The sequence below is a fragment of the Rutidosis leptorrhynchoides genome, chromosome 4 (assembly GCF_046630445.1).
Source record: "Rutidosis leptorrhynchoides isolate AG116_Rl617_1_P2 chromosome 4, CSIRO_AGI_Rlap_v1, whole genome shotgun sequence".
NCBI lineage: Eukaryota > Viridiplantae > Streptophyta > Magnoliopsida > Asterales > Asteraceae > Rutidosis > Rutidosis leptorrhynchoides.
Window position 1 is genome coordinate 520,700,247 of NC_092336.1, and position 20,472 is coordinate 520,720,718.

Genomic DNA, 20,472 nt, shown 5'->3' on the forward strand with positions numbered 1-20,472 from the left:
TAGTTATGATAGGGAGTGGCCTAATAAAATGAAAACCTAAGCGACTTTATTAACGTATGGTCGAATTTTAACGACCAAGAATCATATTAACTCAAACTCAAATTTGAGAGGACTTCACTGATACAGATGTCAGCCATTGTGACACAAATTGAATCGACGAATTCATTCATTATCCAGCCCTTTTAATCTTATCCAATCAAATCAAATTCAATAAAAATTCACAAAATTAAATTGAAATGAAATGTAAACGTTAGTCACGTTGCCGCATAAGCACACGTGCCAGTTAAACCTCGTTGACACGTGGCATTGGTTTGACCATCAATTAACGGTGAGAAGTATCTAGTACTTCCGGGAGCTCCAATCCCGTGCGCAAATCCCCACTCTTAAACGTAAAAGAAAAATAAATTAAAATAAATAAAACAATAATACGGAGAAATATACTTATATAATAAATAAATAAATAAATAAATAATCATAAATAAACAACTTATTTTTCTCCATTTATAGACGACACCTTTGCCATTCAATTCTCATTTCATCGTATATTCAAGGAAGGAGATCAGTATCATCAATAATATTAATTCACATTCCATTTTCACAATTAGTCATAATTTCTATCATAATTATAAATTATTTTGATTTTGATGAATGAATCATTTTTAAAAGATTAAATTCGTTAATCTTCCTTGTTATATGGTCTTTCTGGGGATTAAAAACTCTGTTTTCGTTATTTTTCATCAACATCCATATAATCGTTTACAGGTGAAATCAAATCACAGCAATATTAATATTAATATTTATAGTAATATTAATATTAAATCCCAGTTATTATTATTAAATTCGCCAACTTTATTATCAATCTCATCAGCATCAACCAAACCTCGTGTTATTTTTCACACCAAAAGAATGGGAGGAAAAGATATGATGCTGACGTCAGGCGCAAGCGGGCGTGTAAGGGCGTTGTTATCGATTCAAGTTTTGAAGAGTTTATTGATGCTTTTGAATGCGTTTTTGTTGTTGTTGATTTTGCCGTTTAGAGGACGGAAGAGATGTTATCCGGAGGTGGTGAGCGAGAAAAATAATAATAATAATAACAATAATAATGATGGGACTGGGAATCGGAAAGTTGTTAGGGTTCCGGCGACGATTGTGCCGTGGAAGAGTGGTGCGACGGCGGCGGTTGCGGTGGATGCGGAGGTGGCAATGAGACGTGCGATTGCGATTAAGAAGGTGACGGATGGTGGTGGTGTTTTGCGGCGTGAGTATTCGTTGTTTGTGACGCCCAGGGGTGATACTATGTTTACGCAATCGTGGACCCCAATTTCCGTCACTACCAGGTAATTGTTTACAGTTGTTTATGGTTATTTTTATTACATTTATTAATATTAATATGTTATTATTATCATTAATATTAAATTAATTAAATTAAATTAATTACAGTAATTATTACAGTATTTTATTTGTTTTGGGTAAGATTGATCATAGATTCATTGATTTGGTGTTACCTTTGTTTATTGTTATTGTCAACTATCCCAACAAGTAATTAGTCATGCATTCAATTATTTTTTTATTTTGTGACAAAAAAATAGTAAGCCATGATAGATTCATAGGGTTAGGTTGCAACTTATTGTTGGTTTATTTTGGCCAGTAGAAGATATGTTTATCCCATATTGGTGGGAGGAAGATGTGAGGGGTGAGTGACTTGGTTATATAAGAGGGGCTAAGTCTTCATTCCAAATCGCACTAATGTATTTGATTATTTCTTTCTTTCTTACCCTTGTTTGAGAGTTGTATTAGTTAAATATTTTGGAGAGTGTAGTTGGCTTAAGAGAGTCGTCTATATCATTGTAACAATTTGTGATATAGTGTATTTCTCTCTTTGGGGCCGGTGGTTTTTCTCCTGTTTTGGAGTTTCCACGTTAAATCTTGTGTTGTGTATTGTTCTTATTTCTTTACTATTATTGTTGGGCTGGTGGTGGGAATTAGTGAGACCGTAATTTCCCAACAACTGGTATCAGAGCGTCAGGTTTGACGGGGGTCTCGGTTATAGGAGTCGGAGTATGCTCTGTGGTTGCCACGGGAGTGGATCGTCCACATCAGAAACGAGTTCTATTGATCGTATAGGGTATCTGGTTAGACAATATTTTTTCTGATTCGTAGTAATAGTTGGATTTGTTAGTGGCCTAGTTGTGGATTTCCGATTTAAAGGGTCCTGGCTACCTGCTACATCTTTTGGCTATTCGAAACGTGAGCAAAATCAGAGAAAGTGTTGTTTATAGGATACGGATACGATGTCGAAGTTCAGTCCAATGAGGTTTGATGTTGAGAAATTTGATGGGAGGATCAATTTTGGCTTATGGCAGGTTCAAGTCAAGGATGTGTTGATTCAGTCTGGTTTAGACAAGGCTTTGAAGGGTAAACCCACCCTTGTTCCTGGCAGTGATTCTAGCAGTAAGTTCGATGAAGAAGAATGGGATGATATGGATTTGAGGGCAGCAAGTGCGATTCGTTTGTGTCTTGCAAAGAGCGTGCTACGGGTTATCAACGGCAAAGGAGCTTTGGGTTAAACTAGAGCAGTTGTACCAGGGCAAGGGCATCTCAAATCGGTTGTGTCTTAAAGAACAATTTCATACTCTGCCTATGGATGGGGGTTCAAAGATTTCAGATCATCTAAGTATTCTTAACGGTATTGTTTCAGAACTGGAGGCTATTGGAGTTAAAACGGATGATGAAGATAAAGCTTTGAGGTTGATATTATCTTTATCATCGTCTTATGAACACATGAAACCTATTTTGATGTATGGGAAGAAAACTCTGAAGTTTGAAGACGTTACTAGCAAGCTCCTATCCGAGAAGAAAAGACTGGAAGGTAACGGGGTCTCGTCATCAGGAGATACGATAGTGTTGTGTTCGGATAGGCAGAAGAGAAACTCTAGAAAGAATCTGACATGCTGGAAGTGCGGGAAGACTGGGCATGTAAGGGTTAATTGTCCAGGTGGAGCTAATCCGGCAAATGGCTCCAAAGACGCTAACATTGTCTCCGTTGTTACGGAGAGTGACGAATTCCTCTGAAGTCACGTCATCCTCATGGTGTGTCCGCGCCACCATGGAAAGGGATATTCGTTAGCGATTCCACAAATTGTACATGGGCATTGGTTTGGCGTTGATGCAAGGTGTGTGGTGGAAACTGATGTTGTAGCTGATGAAACTTTCAGGGAAAGCCAAACAGGAAGTTGCACCATAACTGTTCAGCTGGTTATACAACATGTGCCGAGGTGAAATGCTTGGAATGTGATATTCTAAGTGCTATACTCTTAATGGTGAAGTATGATAATTCTTGTTAAGAGTTATGATTGTCTGTGATGACAATGATTGTCGGTTTAGACAATGTTCGATGAAGATGCAAGTTTTGTCTCTTGGGAGATAATGTCAACGCCATGAAGATGAGGATCTTGAAGTTGTCGTCGAGGAAGCGTCTACATCGGTTATCCTTGCAATGTGGAAGCATGGTTATCTTCTTCTATCCAAAAGGTGGAGATTTGTTGGTTTATTTTGGCTAGTAGAAGATATGTTTATCCCACATTGGTGGGAGGAAGATGTGAGGGGTGAGTGACTTAGTTATATAAGAGGGGCTAAGTCTTCATTCCAAATCGCACCAATCAATACACTTTAAGTATTTGATTATTTCTTTCTTTCTTACCCTTGTTTGAGAGTTGTATTAGTTAAATATTTTGGAGAGTGTAGTTGGCTTAAGAGAGTCGTCTATATCATTGTAACAATTTGTGATATAGTGTATTTCTCTCTTTGGAGGCCGGTGGTTTTTCTCCTGTTTTGGAGTTTCCACGTTAAATCTTGTGTTGTGTATTGTTCTTATTTCTTTACTATTATTGTTGGGCTGGGTGGTGGGAATTAGTGAGACCGTAATTTCCCAACACTTATATTGTAAATCTTAAGGTTGGAACAAGCCGATCCTAGATCGGCTTCTTTAAATATCAAAGAGCTTGAACTAGAGATTATTAGACCAGGGATAATGCAGGCGGTTGTCCCCTCTCCCCTATGATGTGTCACCCACAACCGCCTGTAATGGGGCGTTTTTGGGCATTTGTGGTTGGGCGTTTGTCAATGTAAAACGCAGCAAAAAAGGTGCTTTTGTGATTTCTTAATTATTATTTTAATTCTTTTTCTACTTTTTTCATCACCTTTTAATCCAACCTCCTATTATATCTTGACACATCACTCACAAATGCCCTTAACAACCTTTCTAATTACAACTACTATAATTACCCATAAAAAACCCTTCATCCACTCCTCAGCGTCACCATTATCGGTGGTCTTAATAATATAAATTCTTTTACCGTTTGATGCATGTGATACATGTTGTTAAAGTTTTTAAACTTTATGTAATTGATTTGTTTTCATTCTATATATGTTGATCCCTTAAAATTTAATGGAAGAATCTTTATATGATTGTCTGATGTTGACCAATTAAATTAGGGGTGTGCCTTTTTTGTTTTGTTTTTAGTGATTAAGTGATGATAATATGATAAGTTTTGGCAAAAGTGAGTAATTTTTGATTAAAAAAATGGTTAGACAAATTGATGGTGGTTGGGGATGTATGTGTTTACCTTTTTAAAGGTCACTGTTAGTGTGCTGTGGCTAACCATGTTTAATTATCAGAACTTTTAGTCAATATTTGTGGTCCCAACTGCTAATAACCCCGGCCTTTTTCAAGTCAATGTTGTGCGTACGATGATAAGGGCAGAGTTCGGAATATGGCCTTAATTGACATTGAACACTCTGATTAAACCAATTGGTTTGATTATAATAACATAACTAGAAATGGAATGAATGAATATACTCTTTTAATCAATGGAACATACGAGTATATCCTCATTACTTAAGTGTTAAAATCAATGTTTTTTTTTTCTTGTCATGATTAACTTCATACGTAATTTTCAATGTTATATGGACATTACTTAGTGTTGTTATTCGAACTAGTGATAGAAGATATTTAATTGTGGGAGGGGAAAAAACAATGATGTCTAATAAACAATGAAAATGGAATCTCATATTGTTACAATTGTTATGAAAGCTATGTGCCATGTTCGAAGAAAAAATAGTTAGACATTCTATTAAGTCTTGTTTCCATTTCTCTCTTAATGGGAAGGGGTGTCTTATTCTATGTCTACTGGAAAAAGACCAATTTTTAGATTAAGTGACAGATTAAGTGTCAAAGAAACAACAAATTTACTTATTGAATTAACAGCTTTACTAAAACAGACCATTAAGTAGAAAATAAACAGACCTATCTCATAGAATTAATCCAGGACAATTATCAATTTGTAGTAGGTCAAAATGGGATTGTGTAAAAAAAAGGGACTGTGTAAAATGTGATGCATCCAGGGGCGGACCCTATAAGGGTTAATCGGGGTCGGCCGCCCCCGACGACTCAAATTTTTTTCAGCGTTTTTTTGTGTTAAAATTCGACGTGTAGTGTATTTCTATGTTAAGAAGTTGTTTTGATCAAACTCCTAACATTTTGTACCCGTTGAAAAAAAATCCTTCCACTGGATGAATCAGCTTGAAATTTCTAGTGCATTGTCCTTCACTCATGATTTCTAACATAAAGCACACATCACACAAGACTTCGGTATTTGGTCAAAATGTGGTATCATTTTAGCCTGTAAAATATTGGTGTTGGTTAGGTAGCTGATGTTGTTTATCGATCACTTGCAGGGCACTAGTTGTTCTTTTGCACGGACTCAATGAGCACAGGTATGCACGTTAGACCTTATCAATTGGTTGTTTGACGTAGAACTTGTTTCTCAAGATCATCTTATAACAGTGGCAGGTATGATGAATTTGCCAAGCAGTTGAATGCTCATGGATATAAAGTTTATGGAATGGATTGGGTTGGTAAGTTTGCAACCTTCACATCTTTTTTAGTGCATTATTGCCTTGGATGCATTTTTTTCAATTATTTTTCTTCATTCTTTCACTTTGAGTCACAGTTGAAGTCATTTATTTCTTATGTTTGTTCTATTTCGTTGGTACTATTGTCGGTTCTTATATATTCGTTCTACGAAACTTAGGAAGAAAGACTTCTATCACTGTGCATGCAAGTAGATATCACAATGTGTTAGGCTGTCGTAAAGTTTATCATATATTTTTTATTTTCCATGATATTAGGTCTCTAGCCCCTCCAGGGGGTGTAGTAGCTATTTTCCAATTTTTTTTTTTTTTTTTTTTTTTTTATGGTTTGTCAAAAGTGCTGGAGGTTTTTAATTAAATAAATTACTCCTTCTGACCCACAAGAAAAGAGACCGCACCTGCTATGGTAATTTAACATGGGCAAATTTCAGAAAAAGTTAACCTAAGTTTCAATATTTTTTTAATATAAGGATTGAAAGTTCTTTTTAATCACCAAAAATATAGATATAACTGGAAGTTTGGTTACCTACATTACGATACTTTTTGTTGATATCTGGTATCATGATAACATTTTTCTGACACATTTGAACCTCGAATTCTTTTAATTTAGCAGAAGTATGTTTGGTTACCTACATTAGGATATATTTTTAATTTTAATTTTAATTTTCATTTCTTCTTTTTTTTTTTTTTTCCTTTCTGAAATTTCTCTAATTTAACACAATACGTTTCCAGTTTAACTAGAGTTTTCTGAAAAAAAATCGTCTTAAATGTTGGTTATCCTTGGAGTTTTCGTTATAATAATAATTTAAAATTTTAATTTAGAAGGTAGAGAATTTGGTCGAAAGTATGTGGTTTCTTTTCTTGGGGCGGGAGTTGTATTTTATTTTGTGTTAGTCAGGTAGTGTTAGCAGACGTTGTTCAACTATGCATCTATATTTGGATGTTGCAGGGGTTGACATATTTTGGACGCCCATTGATGCAAAAGCTCCTCTTGTTAAGTAAGCTTATTACTCGAGTCATTGCATTTGGTTTTTCATATGAAAATCATCGACAAAATGCACGTGCTTTTTTGCAAGAAACACACATTACCGTAACGATTACCGTATGTATCCCATTCGCACGAGCAGCTGGTACTCGTTGACCAGGGAGTTTCGAAAATAACTATTTTTCTATATGGACACTCTAAGGCACCCTTATAACGTGTTCTATATGAACGTCGTTGAATATAGTAATATACATAGTAATATATAACTAATATACCTGTTGTCGGTGCCTGGTTTTTTAATTTGTCTGTACCAATTGTAAAGGTCACTTGATCTTTTTCGATTCTGGGGATTTGTATTCTTTTCTGTCAGGCTTGTGTAAATGACTGGTCGCCCGTTGAATATTATATGTGTAACTTCAAATTTCATGTAAATAGAGATGTGATGTATGTGATTTCGTGTTTCAACTTAAGTATTGTTATTAATGCTTTTATGTTTAGGACATGGTGGGAGTGATGGGCTGCATGCATATGTACACTCTCTTGATGATGCTGTTGCTGATGTGGTACGCTTTCTCTACTTTAAATTTATAACTTAACCTAACTTACATGCATGTTGGTAACCAAAAGTGAAATATAAAAGGGAAATTGATAAAGATGTCAAACAAGAAATCATGTCAAAAGCAATATAGATGAAGATGTAACCTTTAATTTATTTAGCCTTAATCGTCGAATAGAGTCAATGTTTTGACATTTCGTATGTTGGTCTCTCTTTCAACTTTTTGTTGCAGATAAACTTTTTTTGTTAGCTAGTTCGATTAAAATCGAAAAAAATTAATGTAGTTAATGTAAATGGTGATGATAGTATATGTGATTGATAAAATCTGACTCGAATGTGGTATGCAGAAAGCATTTATACAGCACGTGATGGCTGAAAATACCACTGGGCTTCCATTTTTTTGCTTTGGGCACTCCACTGGTGGGGCCATCATTCTTAAGGTACACAATTCTGAATAAAGTTTCGATCTTGAATTGACCCATTTCATTTTCCATGTTTTAAACCAAGGTTTCGTTCCTTAACCGTTTAAGAACATCTGACTTGTAGGCGGCACTTGACCCAAAAGTTGAAAAGTCAATAACTGGTGTTGTGCTAACATCCCCTGCTGTTGGAGTTCAGCCTTCCCACCCAATCTTTCTGGTACGACCGACCACTGTTTATTATTTTTTTTTGTTATCTCATTCATAAAATATGTGGTTTTTATTCATTAATCCGTTGATAGGTACTTGCACCGATTTTCTCCTTATTGCTGCCAAGACTTCAGTTAAGTGCTGCAAACAAAAAGGGTGCGGTAGTTTCTCGTGATCCAGCAGCACTAGTAGCCAAATACTCCGACCCACTGGTTTACACAGGGTCCATACGGGTTAGAACGGGTCACGAGATTCTAAGAATCACCTCTTACTTGCAACAAAACAGTCGCAAGCTAAAAGTTCCGTTTTTTCTTCTTCATGGTAGTGCTGACACAATAACTGACCCAGATGCATCTTTGAAGTTTTACGAAGAAGCATCTTCACAAGACAAGTCAATTAAACTTCTTCCAGGCTGTTTACATGATCTGCTATTTGAACCAGAACAAGAAGAAATCAAAAGAGACATTATTGATTGGCTGAATAGTAGAGTGTGAGTATGGTTAGTGAAAATTTCGGACGCTGGTTGTGTATGTGCATTGGGAATAATATGCGGTCGAAAGGTTGAAAGAAGCCGTTTGGGTTGTGTAATTCTTAGAAACCGAGTTGGTGATTAATCGTGCAGAAAAATGGTTTCGAGATACTTGCTGATTGTTGTAGCAAATATTTTGTACATTTTTAGTAGGATTATCGTCGATTATGCAAACAACCGATCACATTTCGGCTATTGTGGTGGTTTCTTCCTTCATACCGGTTTAATGTGTATTGAAGGACCAAATTACTGAACATTAATTTTAAAAATTGTGGGAGTTGGATTTTAGTTTTCATGGTGTTTGTTAACGATTGAAATTAAAAAAATGGGAATTGAGGATGAGAAGCCTATCGAGTTTGAACTCTTAAAAAATAGAGACTATGGGCATAACTGATCATAATTGTTATAATATATAAATATATATATAAATGGATAGTCAATTATTGATACACAAAAGTAATATTATTGTATTACCTAAACTTGTGATATTTTTGGTATAAATAGTCATGAATGCAAGCATTAAACTTGCATCATTTTTCTCACACTTACAAAGTGTTTCTTTCTTTCTCTCCATTATCATCTTTGTTCTTACACTTCATTATTAGCATTCTTAATCAAGAATCAAACCACTAAAGGTAGTTATAAGCCTACTGAATTATAACATCAAGAATCAAACCACTAAAGGTAGTTATAAGCCTACTGAATTATAACACGTTATCAGCACGATAATCTTAATACTAATTATGGTTGGCTCTGCCACCTAAATGATATATGGTCGGTTATACCACCTGAATAATATATGGTCGACACTGTCGCCTAATTATCATTTATGTTACTAACATTTATATTTCTATTATCTAACATTTATATGGTAGACACTGTCGCCTAATTATCATTTATGTTACTAACATTTATATTTCTATTATCTAACATTTATATGGTCGACACTGTCACCTAATTATCATTTATGTTATATAACATTTATTTATGATTGCTTACATATGGTCGATACTGTCGCCTACTTATCATTTATGTTATATTAAATTTATGTTTAATGTTTATATACTTATGAATATAAATTGACTCTAATTTATCATGTTGTTTGTTTTAATTTTTGATAATAGAAAATGTCGAATCTGGAAAAGCTTAAATTTACTCCTTTAGAATCAACGGGAAACAACTACATGCCATGGGTTATAAAAGTAAAAATGCATCTTAAATCAATGGACATTCTTGAAACCATAAATGAAAACAACACTTGTTCTGAAAAAGAACAAGCAACTGCATGTTGCTTTATTCATCAACATATTGATGAATGCTTACAAAATAATTATGTGACTGTAGAAGATCCTCATGTTTTATGGGAAGGTCTCAAAAGCAGATTCAATAATCAAAGAAAAATTTTACTTCCAGCTGCTATGGATCAATGGAGAACATTAAGGTTCCAAGACTTTAAGAAAGTAAATGAATACAGCTCAGCTTTGTATAATACAGTCTCACAACTTAAATTTTGTGGACATGAAATAAGTGATGCAGACATGTTGGAGAAAACTTTCTCCACAATGAATGCTGCCAACATCACAGTGCAAAGAAATTTGAGAATGCTAAAGTTCAACACATATCCTGAACTTAATTCATATCTCTTGGTTGCAGAGCAAAATGATGAGCTATTAATGAAAAATCAGCAATCCCGTCCTACTGGTACACTTGCAATCCCTGAAGCAAATACTGCAAATAATTATAAACAGGGACAAGGACGCGGGCAAGGTCGTGGTTATAATAACCATCTCCATCATCATGCCAAAAGCCATAACTATGGTAGAAACCATCCTTATGGTAATGGGAATGGGCGTGAACGTGGCCGTGGTCGTGGCCGTGGTGGTCAAAGAAATAATAATCCACGAAAATATAAATATCAACCACAAAACAAGCCCACTAAACAAGATGTTGAAGAAAATTCTTCTAAAAATTCTGAAGAATCTTGTTACAGATGTGGTAGAATGGGCCACTGGGCTAATACTTGCCGAACATCTAAACATCTTGTTAAGATGTATCAGGATTCGCTGAAAGGTAAAGAAAAGGAAGTAAATTTTGTGGATAATATTGATCCAACAGTCACTGAGCAACCATCTGATTTATATGAAGATTTCTTGAATTAAATTAATATGTTTCTTTTATAAATAAAACGATTTAACCTTTGTCATCATGTTTTCTCAAATGTTTCAGTTCTATATGTTTTATCAAATGTTCCAGTTCTATATTTGATGTTTCAATTCTATGTATGTCAAATGTTTCAGTTTTATCTATTTGTGTGTAATAAACATTTTGTGTAACATTTATATACTTACTGTTTGTTTCTTATATATGAAGTTTAATATGAATTCTGCTGGAACACAACATCAATCAAGTAGTGGAGATCTCTGTATAGCAGATAGTGGTACTACACACACTATACTTAAATCTGAAAAATATTTCATTGATTTGAAACCAACGGAAGGAACTATACATACAATATCAGGTGCTGCTAACTTGATAGAAGGGATAGGAAAGGCAAAATTCATATTACCAAACGGTACAACATTTTTAATTAATAATGCCTTATTCTCTCCTAAGTCAAGCAGAAATTTATTGAGTTTTTCTGACATATACCTTAATGGATATGATTATCAGTCAGTAACGGCAGAAAATGAGAAATATTTAAGTATCACTAACAAGAATCACGTGATTAAAAAACTGCCAAGACTTAATTCTGGATTACATTATACACATATAAATGTACCAGAAGCACATATGGTGATTAAAGAAAAGTATATTGATCCTGGTGTATTTAATTTATGGCATAACAGATTGGGTCATCCAGGATCAACAATGATGAAAAGAATTATTGAATGTACACATGGACATCCACTGAAGGATAGAAAAATCCTTCATGATACAATGGTTCCATGTATATCTTGCTCTCTTGGAAAATTGATAACTAGACCCTCACCACTTAAGGTTGAGAAAGAATCACCAATGTTTCTTGAAAGAATTCAGGGTGATATTTGTGGACCAATTCATCCACCATGTGGACCATTTAGATATTTCATGGTCCTAATAGACGCATCTAGTAGATGGTCTCATGTTTGTCTGTTATCAAGCCGTAATGTGGCATTTGCAAAATTTCTTGCCGAAATTATTAAATTGAGAGCACATTTTCCTGATTACATCATTAAAAAGGTGAGACTTGATAATGCTGGTGAGTTTACATCTCAAGCATTTAATGACTATTGCATGTCTATAGGAATTGTTGTTGAACATTCTGTTGCTCATGTGCATACACAAAATGGTTTAGCCGAGTCACTGATTAAACGTTTACAGTTAATCGCTAGACCATTGATAATGAGAACAAAACTCCCTGTATCTATATGGGGTCATGCAATTTTACATGCTGCTGCATTGATTCGCATCAGACCAAGTGCAAATCATAAATATTTCCCCCTACAACTTGCTTTTGGTCAAGAGCCAAATATTTCCCACCTTAGAACATTTGTTTGTGCAGTATATGTTCCAATTGCGCCATCACAACGTACAAAAATGGGTCCTCAAAGGAGGTTGGGAATATATGTTGGATATGAAACATATTCAATCATAAGGTATATTGAACCTATGACAGGTGATGTTTTTACAGCACGTTTTGCTGATTGTCATTTTAATGAAACATTGTTTCCTAGATTAGGGGGAGAAATAAAAAATAAAGAAAATGATGTTTCATGGTGTGAACCTCAATTAAAGTATCTTGATCCTCGCACAAAAGAATGCGAGACAGAAGTTCAAAAGATAATGCATATACAAGAACTTGCAAATCAATTGCCTGATGCATTCACAGATACAAAAAGGGTGACTAAATCATATATACCAGCAGTTAATACTCCAGCTCGAGTTGAGATTCCAAATCGAAAAACTGATAATGTAGTCACTCAAGAATCTATACCACGTCTGAAACGTGGGAGACCAGTTGGTTCCAAAGATAAAAATCCTCGAAAAAGAAAATCAGCTGATAATAAGGTAAAAGAAAGTGTTCAAGAAGAACCACAAATCAGTACTCCTACTGCAGAGGAGATTGATGATGTCAATACAGAAATTGCAATCAATTATGCACATTCAAAAATATTATGGAATCGAAATGAAATGAAAAATCTTGATGAGAAATTTTCATTTAATGTTGCATATGACATCATGAATAATGATGATGATCCAGAACCAACATCTATGGTTGAATGTCAAAATAGACATGATTGGGCTCAATGGAAAGAAGCAATACGAGCTGAATTAGAATCACTCAATAAAAGAAAAGTTTTCGAATCCATCATTCTCACTCCTAAAGATGTGAAACCTGTAGGATACAGATGGATTTTTGTCCGAAAAAGAAATGAGAAAAATGAAGTTACAAGGTATAAAGCTAGACTTGTAGCTCAAGGTTTTTCTCAAAGATCGGGAATTGATTATGAAGAAACTTATTCCCCTGTTATGGATGCAATTACTTTTAGATACTTAATCAGCCTGGCAGTTTCTAAAAATTTAGAAATGCATCTCATGGATGTTGTGACTGCTTATCTATATGGATCACTTGATAGTGATATATATATGAAGATACCTGAAGGATTTAAGGTACCAGAAGCATCAAATGCAAAACCCAAAGAAATGTATTCGATTAAATTACAAAGATCTTTATATGGGTTAAAACAATCGGGACGTATGTGGTATAACTGATTAAGTGATTACTTGATAAGCAAAGGGTATACAAATAACCTTACTTGTCCTTGTGTTTTCATTAAGAAAACAACATCCGGATATGTGATCATAGCTGTTTATGTTGATGATCTTAACATCATAGGTACAAATAAAGAGATCCATGAAGCCATTCAACTTCTAAAGAAAGAATTTGAAATGAAAGATCTCGGAAAAACCAAGTATTGCCTTGGTTTACAAATTGAGCATATGCCTAATGGTTTACTTGTACATCAAACAACATATACTGAAAAGATTCTGAAACGTTTCAATATGGACAAGGCAAAATCATTAAGTACTCCTATGGTTGTTAGATCACTCAATGCTGAAACTGATCCATTTCGTCCATGTGAAGATCATGAAGATATTCTTGGACCAGAAGTATCATATCTTAGTGCAATTTGAGCTCTTATGTATCTTACAAATTGTACAAGACCTGACATTTCTTTTGCAGTTAATTTGTTGGCAAGGTTCAGCTCTGCTCCTACCAAAAGACACTGGAATGGGATCAAACACATATTTCGATACCTTCGAGGAACTACTGATTTAGGATTATTTTATTCTAACAAATCAAAACAAGATTTGGTTGGTTATGCTGATGCAGGTTATTTATCTGATCCACATAAAGCTAAATCTCAAACTGGATATGTATTCCTAAATGGAGGTACTGCAATATCATGGCGTTCTCAAAAACAAACACTTGTTACTACATCATCAAATCATGCCGAAGTGATTGCATTACATGAAGCTACTCGGGAATATTTTTGGTTGAGATCAATGACACAAATCATTACTGATTCTTGTGGACTAGAACGCGATAAAAGTCCAACAATTATCTATGAAGATAATGCAGCTTGCATAGCACAGATGAAAGAAGGGTATATCAAAAGTGACCGAACCAAACACATACCTCCTAGATTCTTCTCATACACTCAAAATCTCATTAAGGACAACGAGATTGAAATGAGATATGTTCAATCCAGCAAAAACTCTGCTAATCTTTTCACGAAAGCACTTCCAACTGCTATTTTCAGAACACACGTTCATAACATTGGCATGAGACATGTTCAAAAGATGTAACAACTGAAGCGATGTCTACTTGAGGGGGAGTCAACTCCATGCTGCACTCTTTTTCCCTTAGCTAAAGTTTTTTTCCCACTGGGTTTTCTTTAGCAAGGTTTTTAACGAGGCAGTAACTTACAGTTGATCTTCAACAAACAAAATTGCTATCCAAGGGGGAGTGTTATAATATATAAATATATATATAAATGGATAGTCAATTATTGATACACAAGAGTAATATTATTGTATTACCTAAACTTGTGATATTTTTGCTATAAATAGCCATGAATGCAAGCATTAAACTTGCACCATTTTTCTCACACTTACAAAGTGTTTCTTTCTTTCTCTCCATTATCATCTTTGTTCTTACACTTCATTATTAGCATTTTTAATCAAGAATCAAACCACTAAAGGTAGTTATAAGCCTACTGAATTATAACATCAAGAATATAACCACTAAAGGTAGTTATAAACCTACTGAATTATAACAATAATAATATTCACATAAAATTATTCAATTTTGTGGCCAATAAATTAAGGAGAGAGTAACGAGAGAGAAAGAGCTAATAAACACAGGTATTTTGGCTTTAGCGTAAGGTTTTTATAAAGTCGTGATGTATACATGTTTTTTAAAGTTTACTTTTAATTTAGTTTCAATCGTAAATGGGTTGTATATGATAAAAATGAAAGATTTTTGATACTCTTCATTTAGTAAATAGATCACAAGCGTACATCGCACAACAAAACTATTGCCTCATTAACTAAGCTAAAGTGATTTATTATTTTTTTTTGTCACAAATATATGACAATAATAACCCTAAATGAATAGTAGGTTATGACGTTAGTTAAAACATAAAATCACAACATAAACGACGGCTATTATTATATATGACAAGCGTACATCGCCTAACAAAACTATTATCTCCCCAGCTAAGCTAAAGTGATTTATTATATTTTGTCTCACAAATATATGACAATAGTAACCCTAAATGAATAGTAGTTTATGACGTTATTTAAAACTTAAAACCACAACATAAATGACGGCTATTAGTATATATGATATTCACGAATGGTTGGAAAATCGGGTTAGCCAATATCCGATAATGCCAAGGATGTTAAAATGTTGATGAAATCTTTCTATAATTTTAAAGTTTCATTGTGTATGCGTATATAGTAGTTTGTAAACCTAACACCATCAATTACACCGTTGTTAGGAAACTTATTATATAATAACACAAAATCCTGTATATTGATGTACACCACGATTGAATTCGGAGTTGAAAAATCAAAGCCTGTGAAATAAAGTGATTGGCCTTGGGTTTTTATTGATGCTATGTAGTTTTACATGGAATTGTCTTATTTTCGTTATGAAATGATATTTTGATTTGGTAGATGTGAGAAAAAATTTCGGGTATGTTTTATATTTATATGATATGACATAATGATTCTGGCCCGGATAACAATTGTCGTTGGATATACATTTTACATGAGCATTCTCAAAGTTAATGTAAAATTTTTACCACATCGTCACTGTTTTGTCTTCTTCCACTAATACGATGGCCATAATTTTGTAGATCATCCATTGTTTTCCATTGTTTTAATGGCAAATGTAAATTTGCACATCATCTGCTTTTTTCATTATATCTAACGTTTAAACTGACTTGTTAGTTACATTTATTCGACTACATTATTATTTATAATTATTAAATTATTAATTATAATTATATGGATAATCAAATAACATGAGTAACAATTTTATTTTCATATCATAAGGCCACTTGCTATGGTACAACTATTTCACTATCATTTTTCCTGCCACATCAGCACAAACCCTTTAATATTCCTTTCACATTCATTTCACTAAATACTCACTATCATACACTTCATTTCAAACTTTAACCAATTTAAAATTATTATTTAAATACAATAAATAAATACAAATAATATTTTATTAAATAAAATAAAAACATTACATTATTAAAAAATTAAAAACATTACATAATTAAAAAATAAAAGACAATACATAAATAAAAAAACACAATAAATAACGCTAATTCTTTCGAACAATATAATCATCCGGGAGTGTCCAAATGTGTTCGATCAAATTGTTGCGAAGGACATGATGCGCTCTTTTATCTCGCATCTCTCGATCCACCCGATCTTGGAGCTCAACTCTCTCCGTCCAAGTACGTCGCGGCATGTTTTCTCGTTCGCGGAGATAATCCTCTTCGAGGTCGCATATGTTGCGCTCGTTGTCTTTGGTGATCATGTTGTGAAGTATAACACAAGTGTACATGATTCGACGTATTTTATTGATACTAAAAGGTCTTGCTGGGTGTTTTAGTATTGCCCAACGACCTTGAAGAACACCGAAAGCTCGTTCCACGTCTTTTTTCGCGGCTTCTTGAAAATGTTTAAACTTTATATTTTTTTGGCTCAATTGGACATTTAAACGACTTGACAAGTGTTGCCCATTCTGGGTATATGCCATCTAAAGTAATACCCTTTTGTAAATTCGTGCCCGTTGATAGTGTAACGGATCTCCGGAGCTCGACCATCCAATAAATCTTCGAACAAATCCGATTCATTAAGAACATTAATATCATTGTTCGAACCCGCTGGACCAAAGAAAGCGTGCCAAATCCACATATCGTAGAACGCAACCACCTCGAGCAATATTGTTGGTCCTTCGTGATCACCCCTGTGGTAATGCCCTTGCCACGCAACTGGACAATTTTTCCAAGCCCAGTGCATGCAATCGAGACTACCTAACATACCCGAAAAACAGTGCATCTCCAAATGTTTGGCATGCAATCGACGAACATCTTCTTCAGTTGGTTTCCTTAAATATTCTCGCGAAAACATATGAATAATACATTTACAATAATTCTTTAAACAATCACGCGACGTTGATGCGCACATGTGTAAATATCGTCGAATGCATCATGCGCAATGCCATACGCCAATTGACGTATGGCGATGTACACTTTTGAAAAATATTGAAACCGAGTTGACCGGTTGCATCGTAATGTTGATCAAAAAATTTAAAATAATCGTGTCGCGGTTGAGAATCATACGATAGAATAGCATGACCAATACGATTAAACAATGACTTACTCATTCGGAATCGATTTCAAAAATAATCACCCAGAAATGTTGGATTATCCGAGAAATAATCGTTGTACAAACGACTACTGGTATCAATCCGATCTCTTGATAACCGGCGTCTTCTAATAATTGAACGAGAATTTCGAGTTTCATCTTCTTCGTCCATTGCATTAAGCGAATCAAGTAAGTTACGCGAGTTGTAACCGTCTTGAATTAAATCTTCATCGGAATCGGACTCCGCGCTATCACTATCCGTCACGCTCTCGCTCTCACTTTGAGAATTCAATAAATCATCCATATCCATTCGATTTTTTTTTTCTATTTGTTTGTGAAATATGATTTGAATGTTGGTGTGATTTTGTTTGTTTGAAGTGATAATATATATAATAGTAGTTGTTGTGTATTAAAAGAAAATAAAAAAAATAAAAAATATATCCGTTTGAATTAAAAAGAAAAAAACAGAAAAATCATGTGGGGCTCACCAAAAGAGCCGTTACCTTCGTCGCAGGACCCACTGGCGGAGCCAGTGGCGACTTTCTGGTTATGGTGGTGACGGGTTGGCGATGGGTGGCGATCCCGGGTAACGAACCATAGCATCCGGCCTAAAATCTATAAAAGAAATTTAATTCAACGATAAAATATTTTAACAAACATTTTAATGTAACATCAATTTATATAATTTTTTTTTCTGGGACAGCTGTTAGGATCACCCAGGGGGACTTAACCACCCACGCGTTCATCTCCTATACAGTTATACCCGCCCCCCAACTGCGTGCCCAGAAGAAAACCCGCACCAATCCCATACGGGGCATGGATGGTAAAACTCCCCTCCCCTTTACCCACCAATGCGATGTGAGAAATGTTTCATGGGTGGAACTTCATGATAGAGATAAATTGTGGGTTAATATGTAGCCAACTGGGGTAGAACTCCTGACATCTCCTAAATGAGGCAAACCAACCGCTGATAGTGTAACTCACCTTTTAATTTCTGAACAGATCTTCATCTATTGTGCTATGATGACATATACAACTTTAGTATATCCACTTCTCATTCTATGTCGATCAAACTAATTGTAACAGTTTATTATATTTAACTGAAATAATCAATCGACACTTACTTTTATATGTTCATCTTCATCCCTCACAAACATAAACCTTCGACCAATGCTAACCAACCCTTTTAACGATTGTTAATGTATTTGACATGAATATGTTTATAAAACACAAAACTTAACCGATCTGATTTTATGATATGTGAACTAAACTGCAATGAGACTAATGAGACTTGTACCGGTAAATGATGAACAAAAATGCACATGTAACCTCAATGTGACTAAATAATGACTTGTTTACCCGTCAATCTTATCGCTTCTCTCTCGATTTGAATTATGTTGCATCTTAAATTTTTCTCTAACTCTATTCCTTTTAAAATATAACATAGTGTGAATATGTTTATTAAATGAGCAAAGAATTACTGAAAAGGTTAAAATGAGGTTATGATAGCTGTAACGTCGGTTACTACGTAACCTCTCAGTTACATATATTCTTAAATTTCCGACTTTCCATAACACCATTTTCGTTTTAAACCCTTTAGTTACAAACTTTTAATGATGAAATACTTCCCGAATATAATAAATAATGAGAACTAATGGGACTTTTAACCCTTCAAGTTGTTGATGTAACTTTTTATTATTGTGTTACTATTATTTATTAATGCGATAAAGCTTATTTACTACCGAGTAACATACAAATTTAGGAATGTAGGTCAAGTTTCAATGATATTATATTCTATTTAAATTTAAATAAGATCACATGTTTGATGTAAATATTCATTTATGATAAACTCTCCCAACTTTTTCATCATAATGATCATTGTTTAGCTAACTAATACTATGAATTAACTAACTACAATATAGAATAAATCAAATTTTAAATAGATCAAAACTTATTACTCCCTTCATTAATAATCATATTTACTTTCTTAGAACTCGAAATTTATATGTAGATAGATAAGATATAAGATATTTATTATATTTAAATATTAAGAGTTACCATATGGTTAAGTGGTTATAGTAGGTAAAAAAATAATGGTAATTGAATTGGGTTAATGGACATATTTATGACACACGGAGTCAATATTTATGACACATGGAGTCAATATTTAGATAAACAAAACTATTGTCTCACTAGCTAATCTAAAGTGATTTATTTCTACTTAATCTGACAACTTACTAAAAAATTCATTCATCATGAAAAAGACAATAACAATTCTAAATGAATAGTAAGTTACGACGTTATTGAAAACATAAAGCGACAAAATGATCAATGGCTATTAGTATATATGACAAGCGTACATCGCCTAACACGACTATTGTCTCACCAGCTAACCTAAAGTGATTTATTTCTATTTTGTCTCACAAATTACTATTAAATAAATTATCATGAAAAAGACGATAATGGAGTAGTAAGTTACGACATTATTTAAAAAATAAAGCGTCAAAATGATCAATGGCTATTAATATATATGACAAACATACATCGCTTAACAAAACTATTGTCTCACCAACTAAGAAGTTTATCTCCAAGTATATATATCAACAAATTTATCATAAAAAGGTCAATAACAACCCTAATTAAATTGTAGTTTACGACGTTTTATGTAAAACATAACACGACATTATTGTTAGTTAGAGTTAGAATATTACTGTAGTTTATACTGATTTATAAGAGCAGTGGGAGTGGGAGGATGTCACTACCCCGTCCCCAACATGTCACTTGGTGACACCACTTACCACTCAAGTCCCCAATGTCCATTTACCCCAAATCAGTCGCATATGCGACATATGTTGCCCCTTTTCTTTTATTTTTACCTTTTATTTTTTTAAAAAATAAATTATTAAAT

At 34.0% G+C, this 20,472-nt stretch overlaps 1 protein-coding gene across 1 annotated transcript; it reads left to right on the plus strand.

Moving 5' to 3' along the window:
* The first annotated feature begins 837 nt into the window (after window positions 1-837).
* On the plus strand, window positions 838-8,922 carry LOC139844899 (uncharacterized). The gene is made up of 7 exons (XM_071835123.1): window positions 838-1,337; window positions 5,737-5,775; window positions 5,846-5,916; window positions 7,415-7,479; window positions 7,820-7,912; window positions 8,019-8,111; window positions 8,194-8,922. The coding sequence occupies exons 1-7, from the start codon at window positions 907-909 to the stop codon at window positions 8,593-8,595; spliced, it is 1,194 nt and encodes a 397-aa protein (XP_071691224.1). The 5' UTR covers window positions 838-906; the 3' UTR covers window positions 8,596-8,922.
* The last annotated feature ends 11,550 nt before the right edge of the window (window positions 8,923-20,472 follow it).

Coding starts and splice junctions, on each gene's coding strand:
- LOC139844899 (XM_071835123.1), top strand. CDS start 907: ATGGGAGGAAAAGATATGATGCTGACGTCAGGCGCAAGCGGGCGTGTA. Junction 5,776..5,845: donor CACGGACTCAATGAGCACAG/GTATGCACGTTA, acceptor ATCTTATAACAG/TGGCAGGTATGATGAATTTG. Junction 7,480..7,819: donor ATGATGCTGTTGCTGATGTG/GTACGCTTTCTC, acceptor TGTGGTATGCAG/AAAGCATTTATACAGCACGT.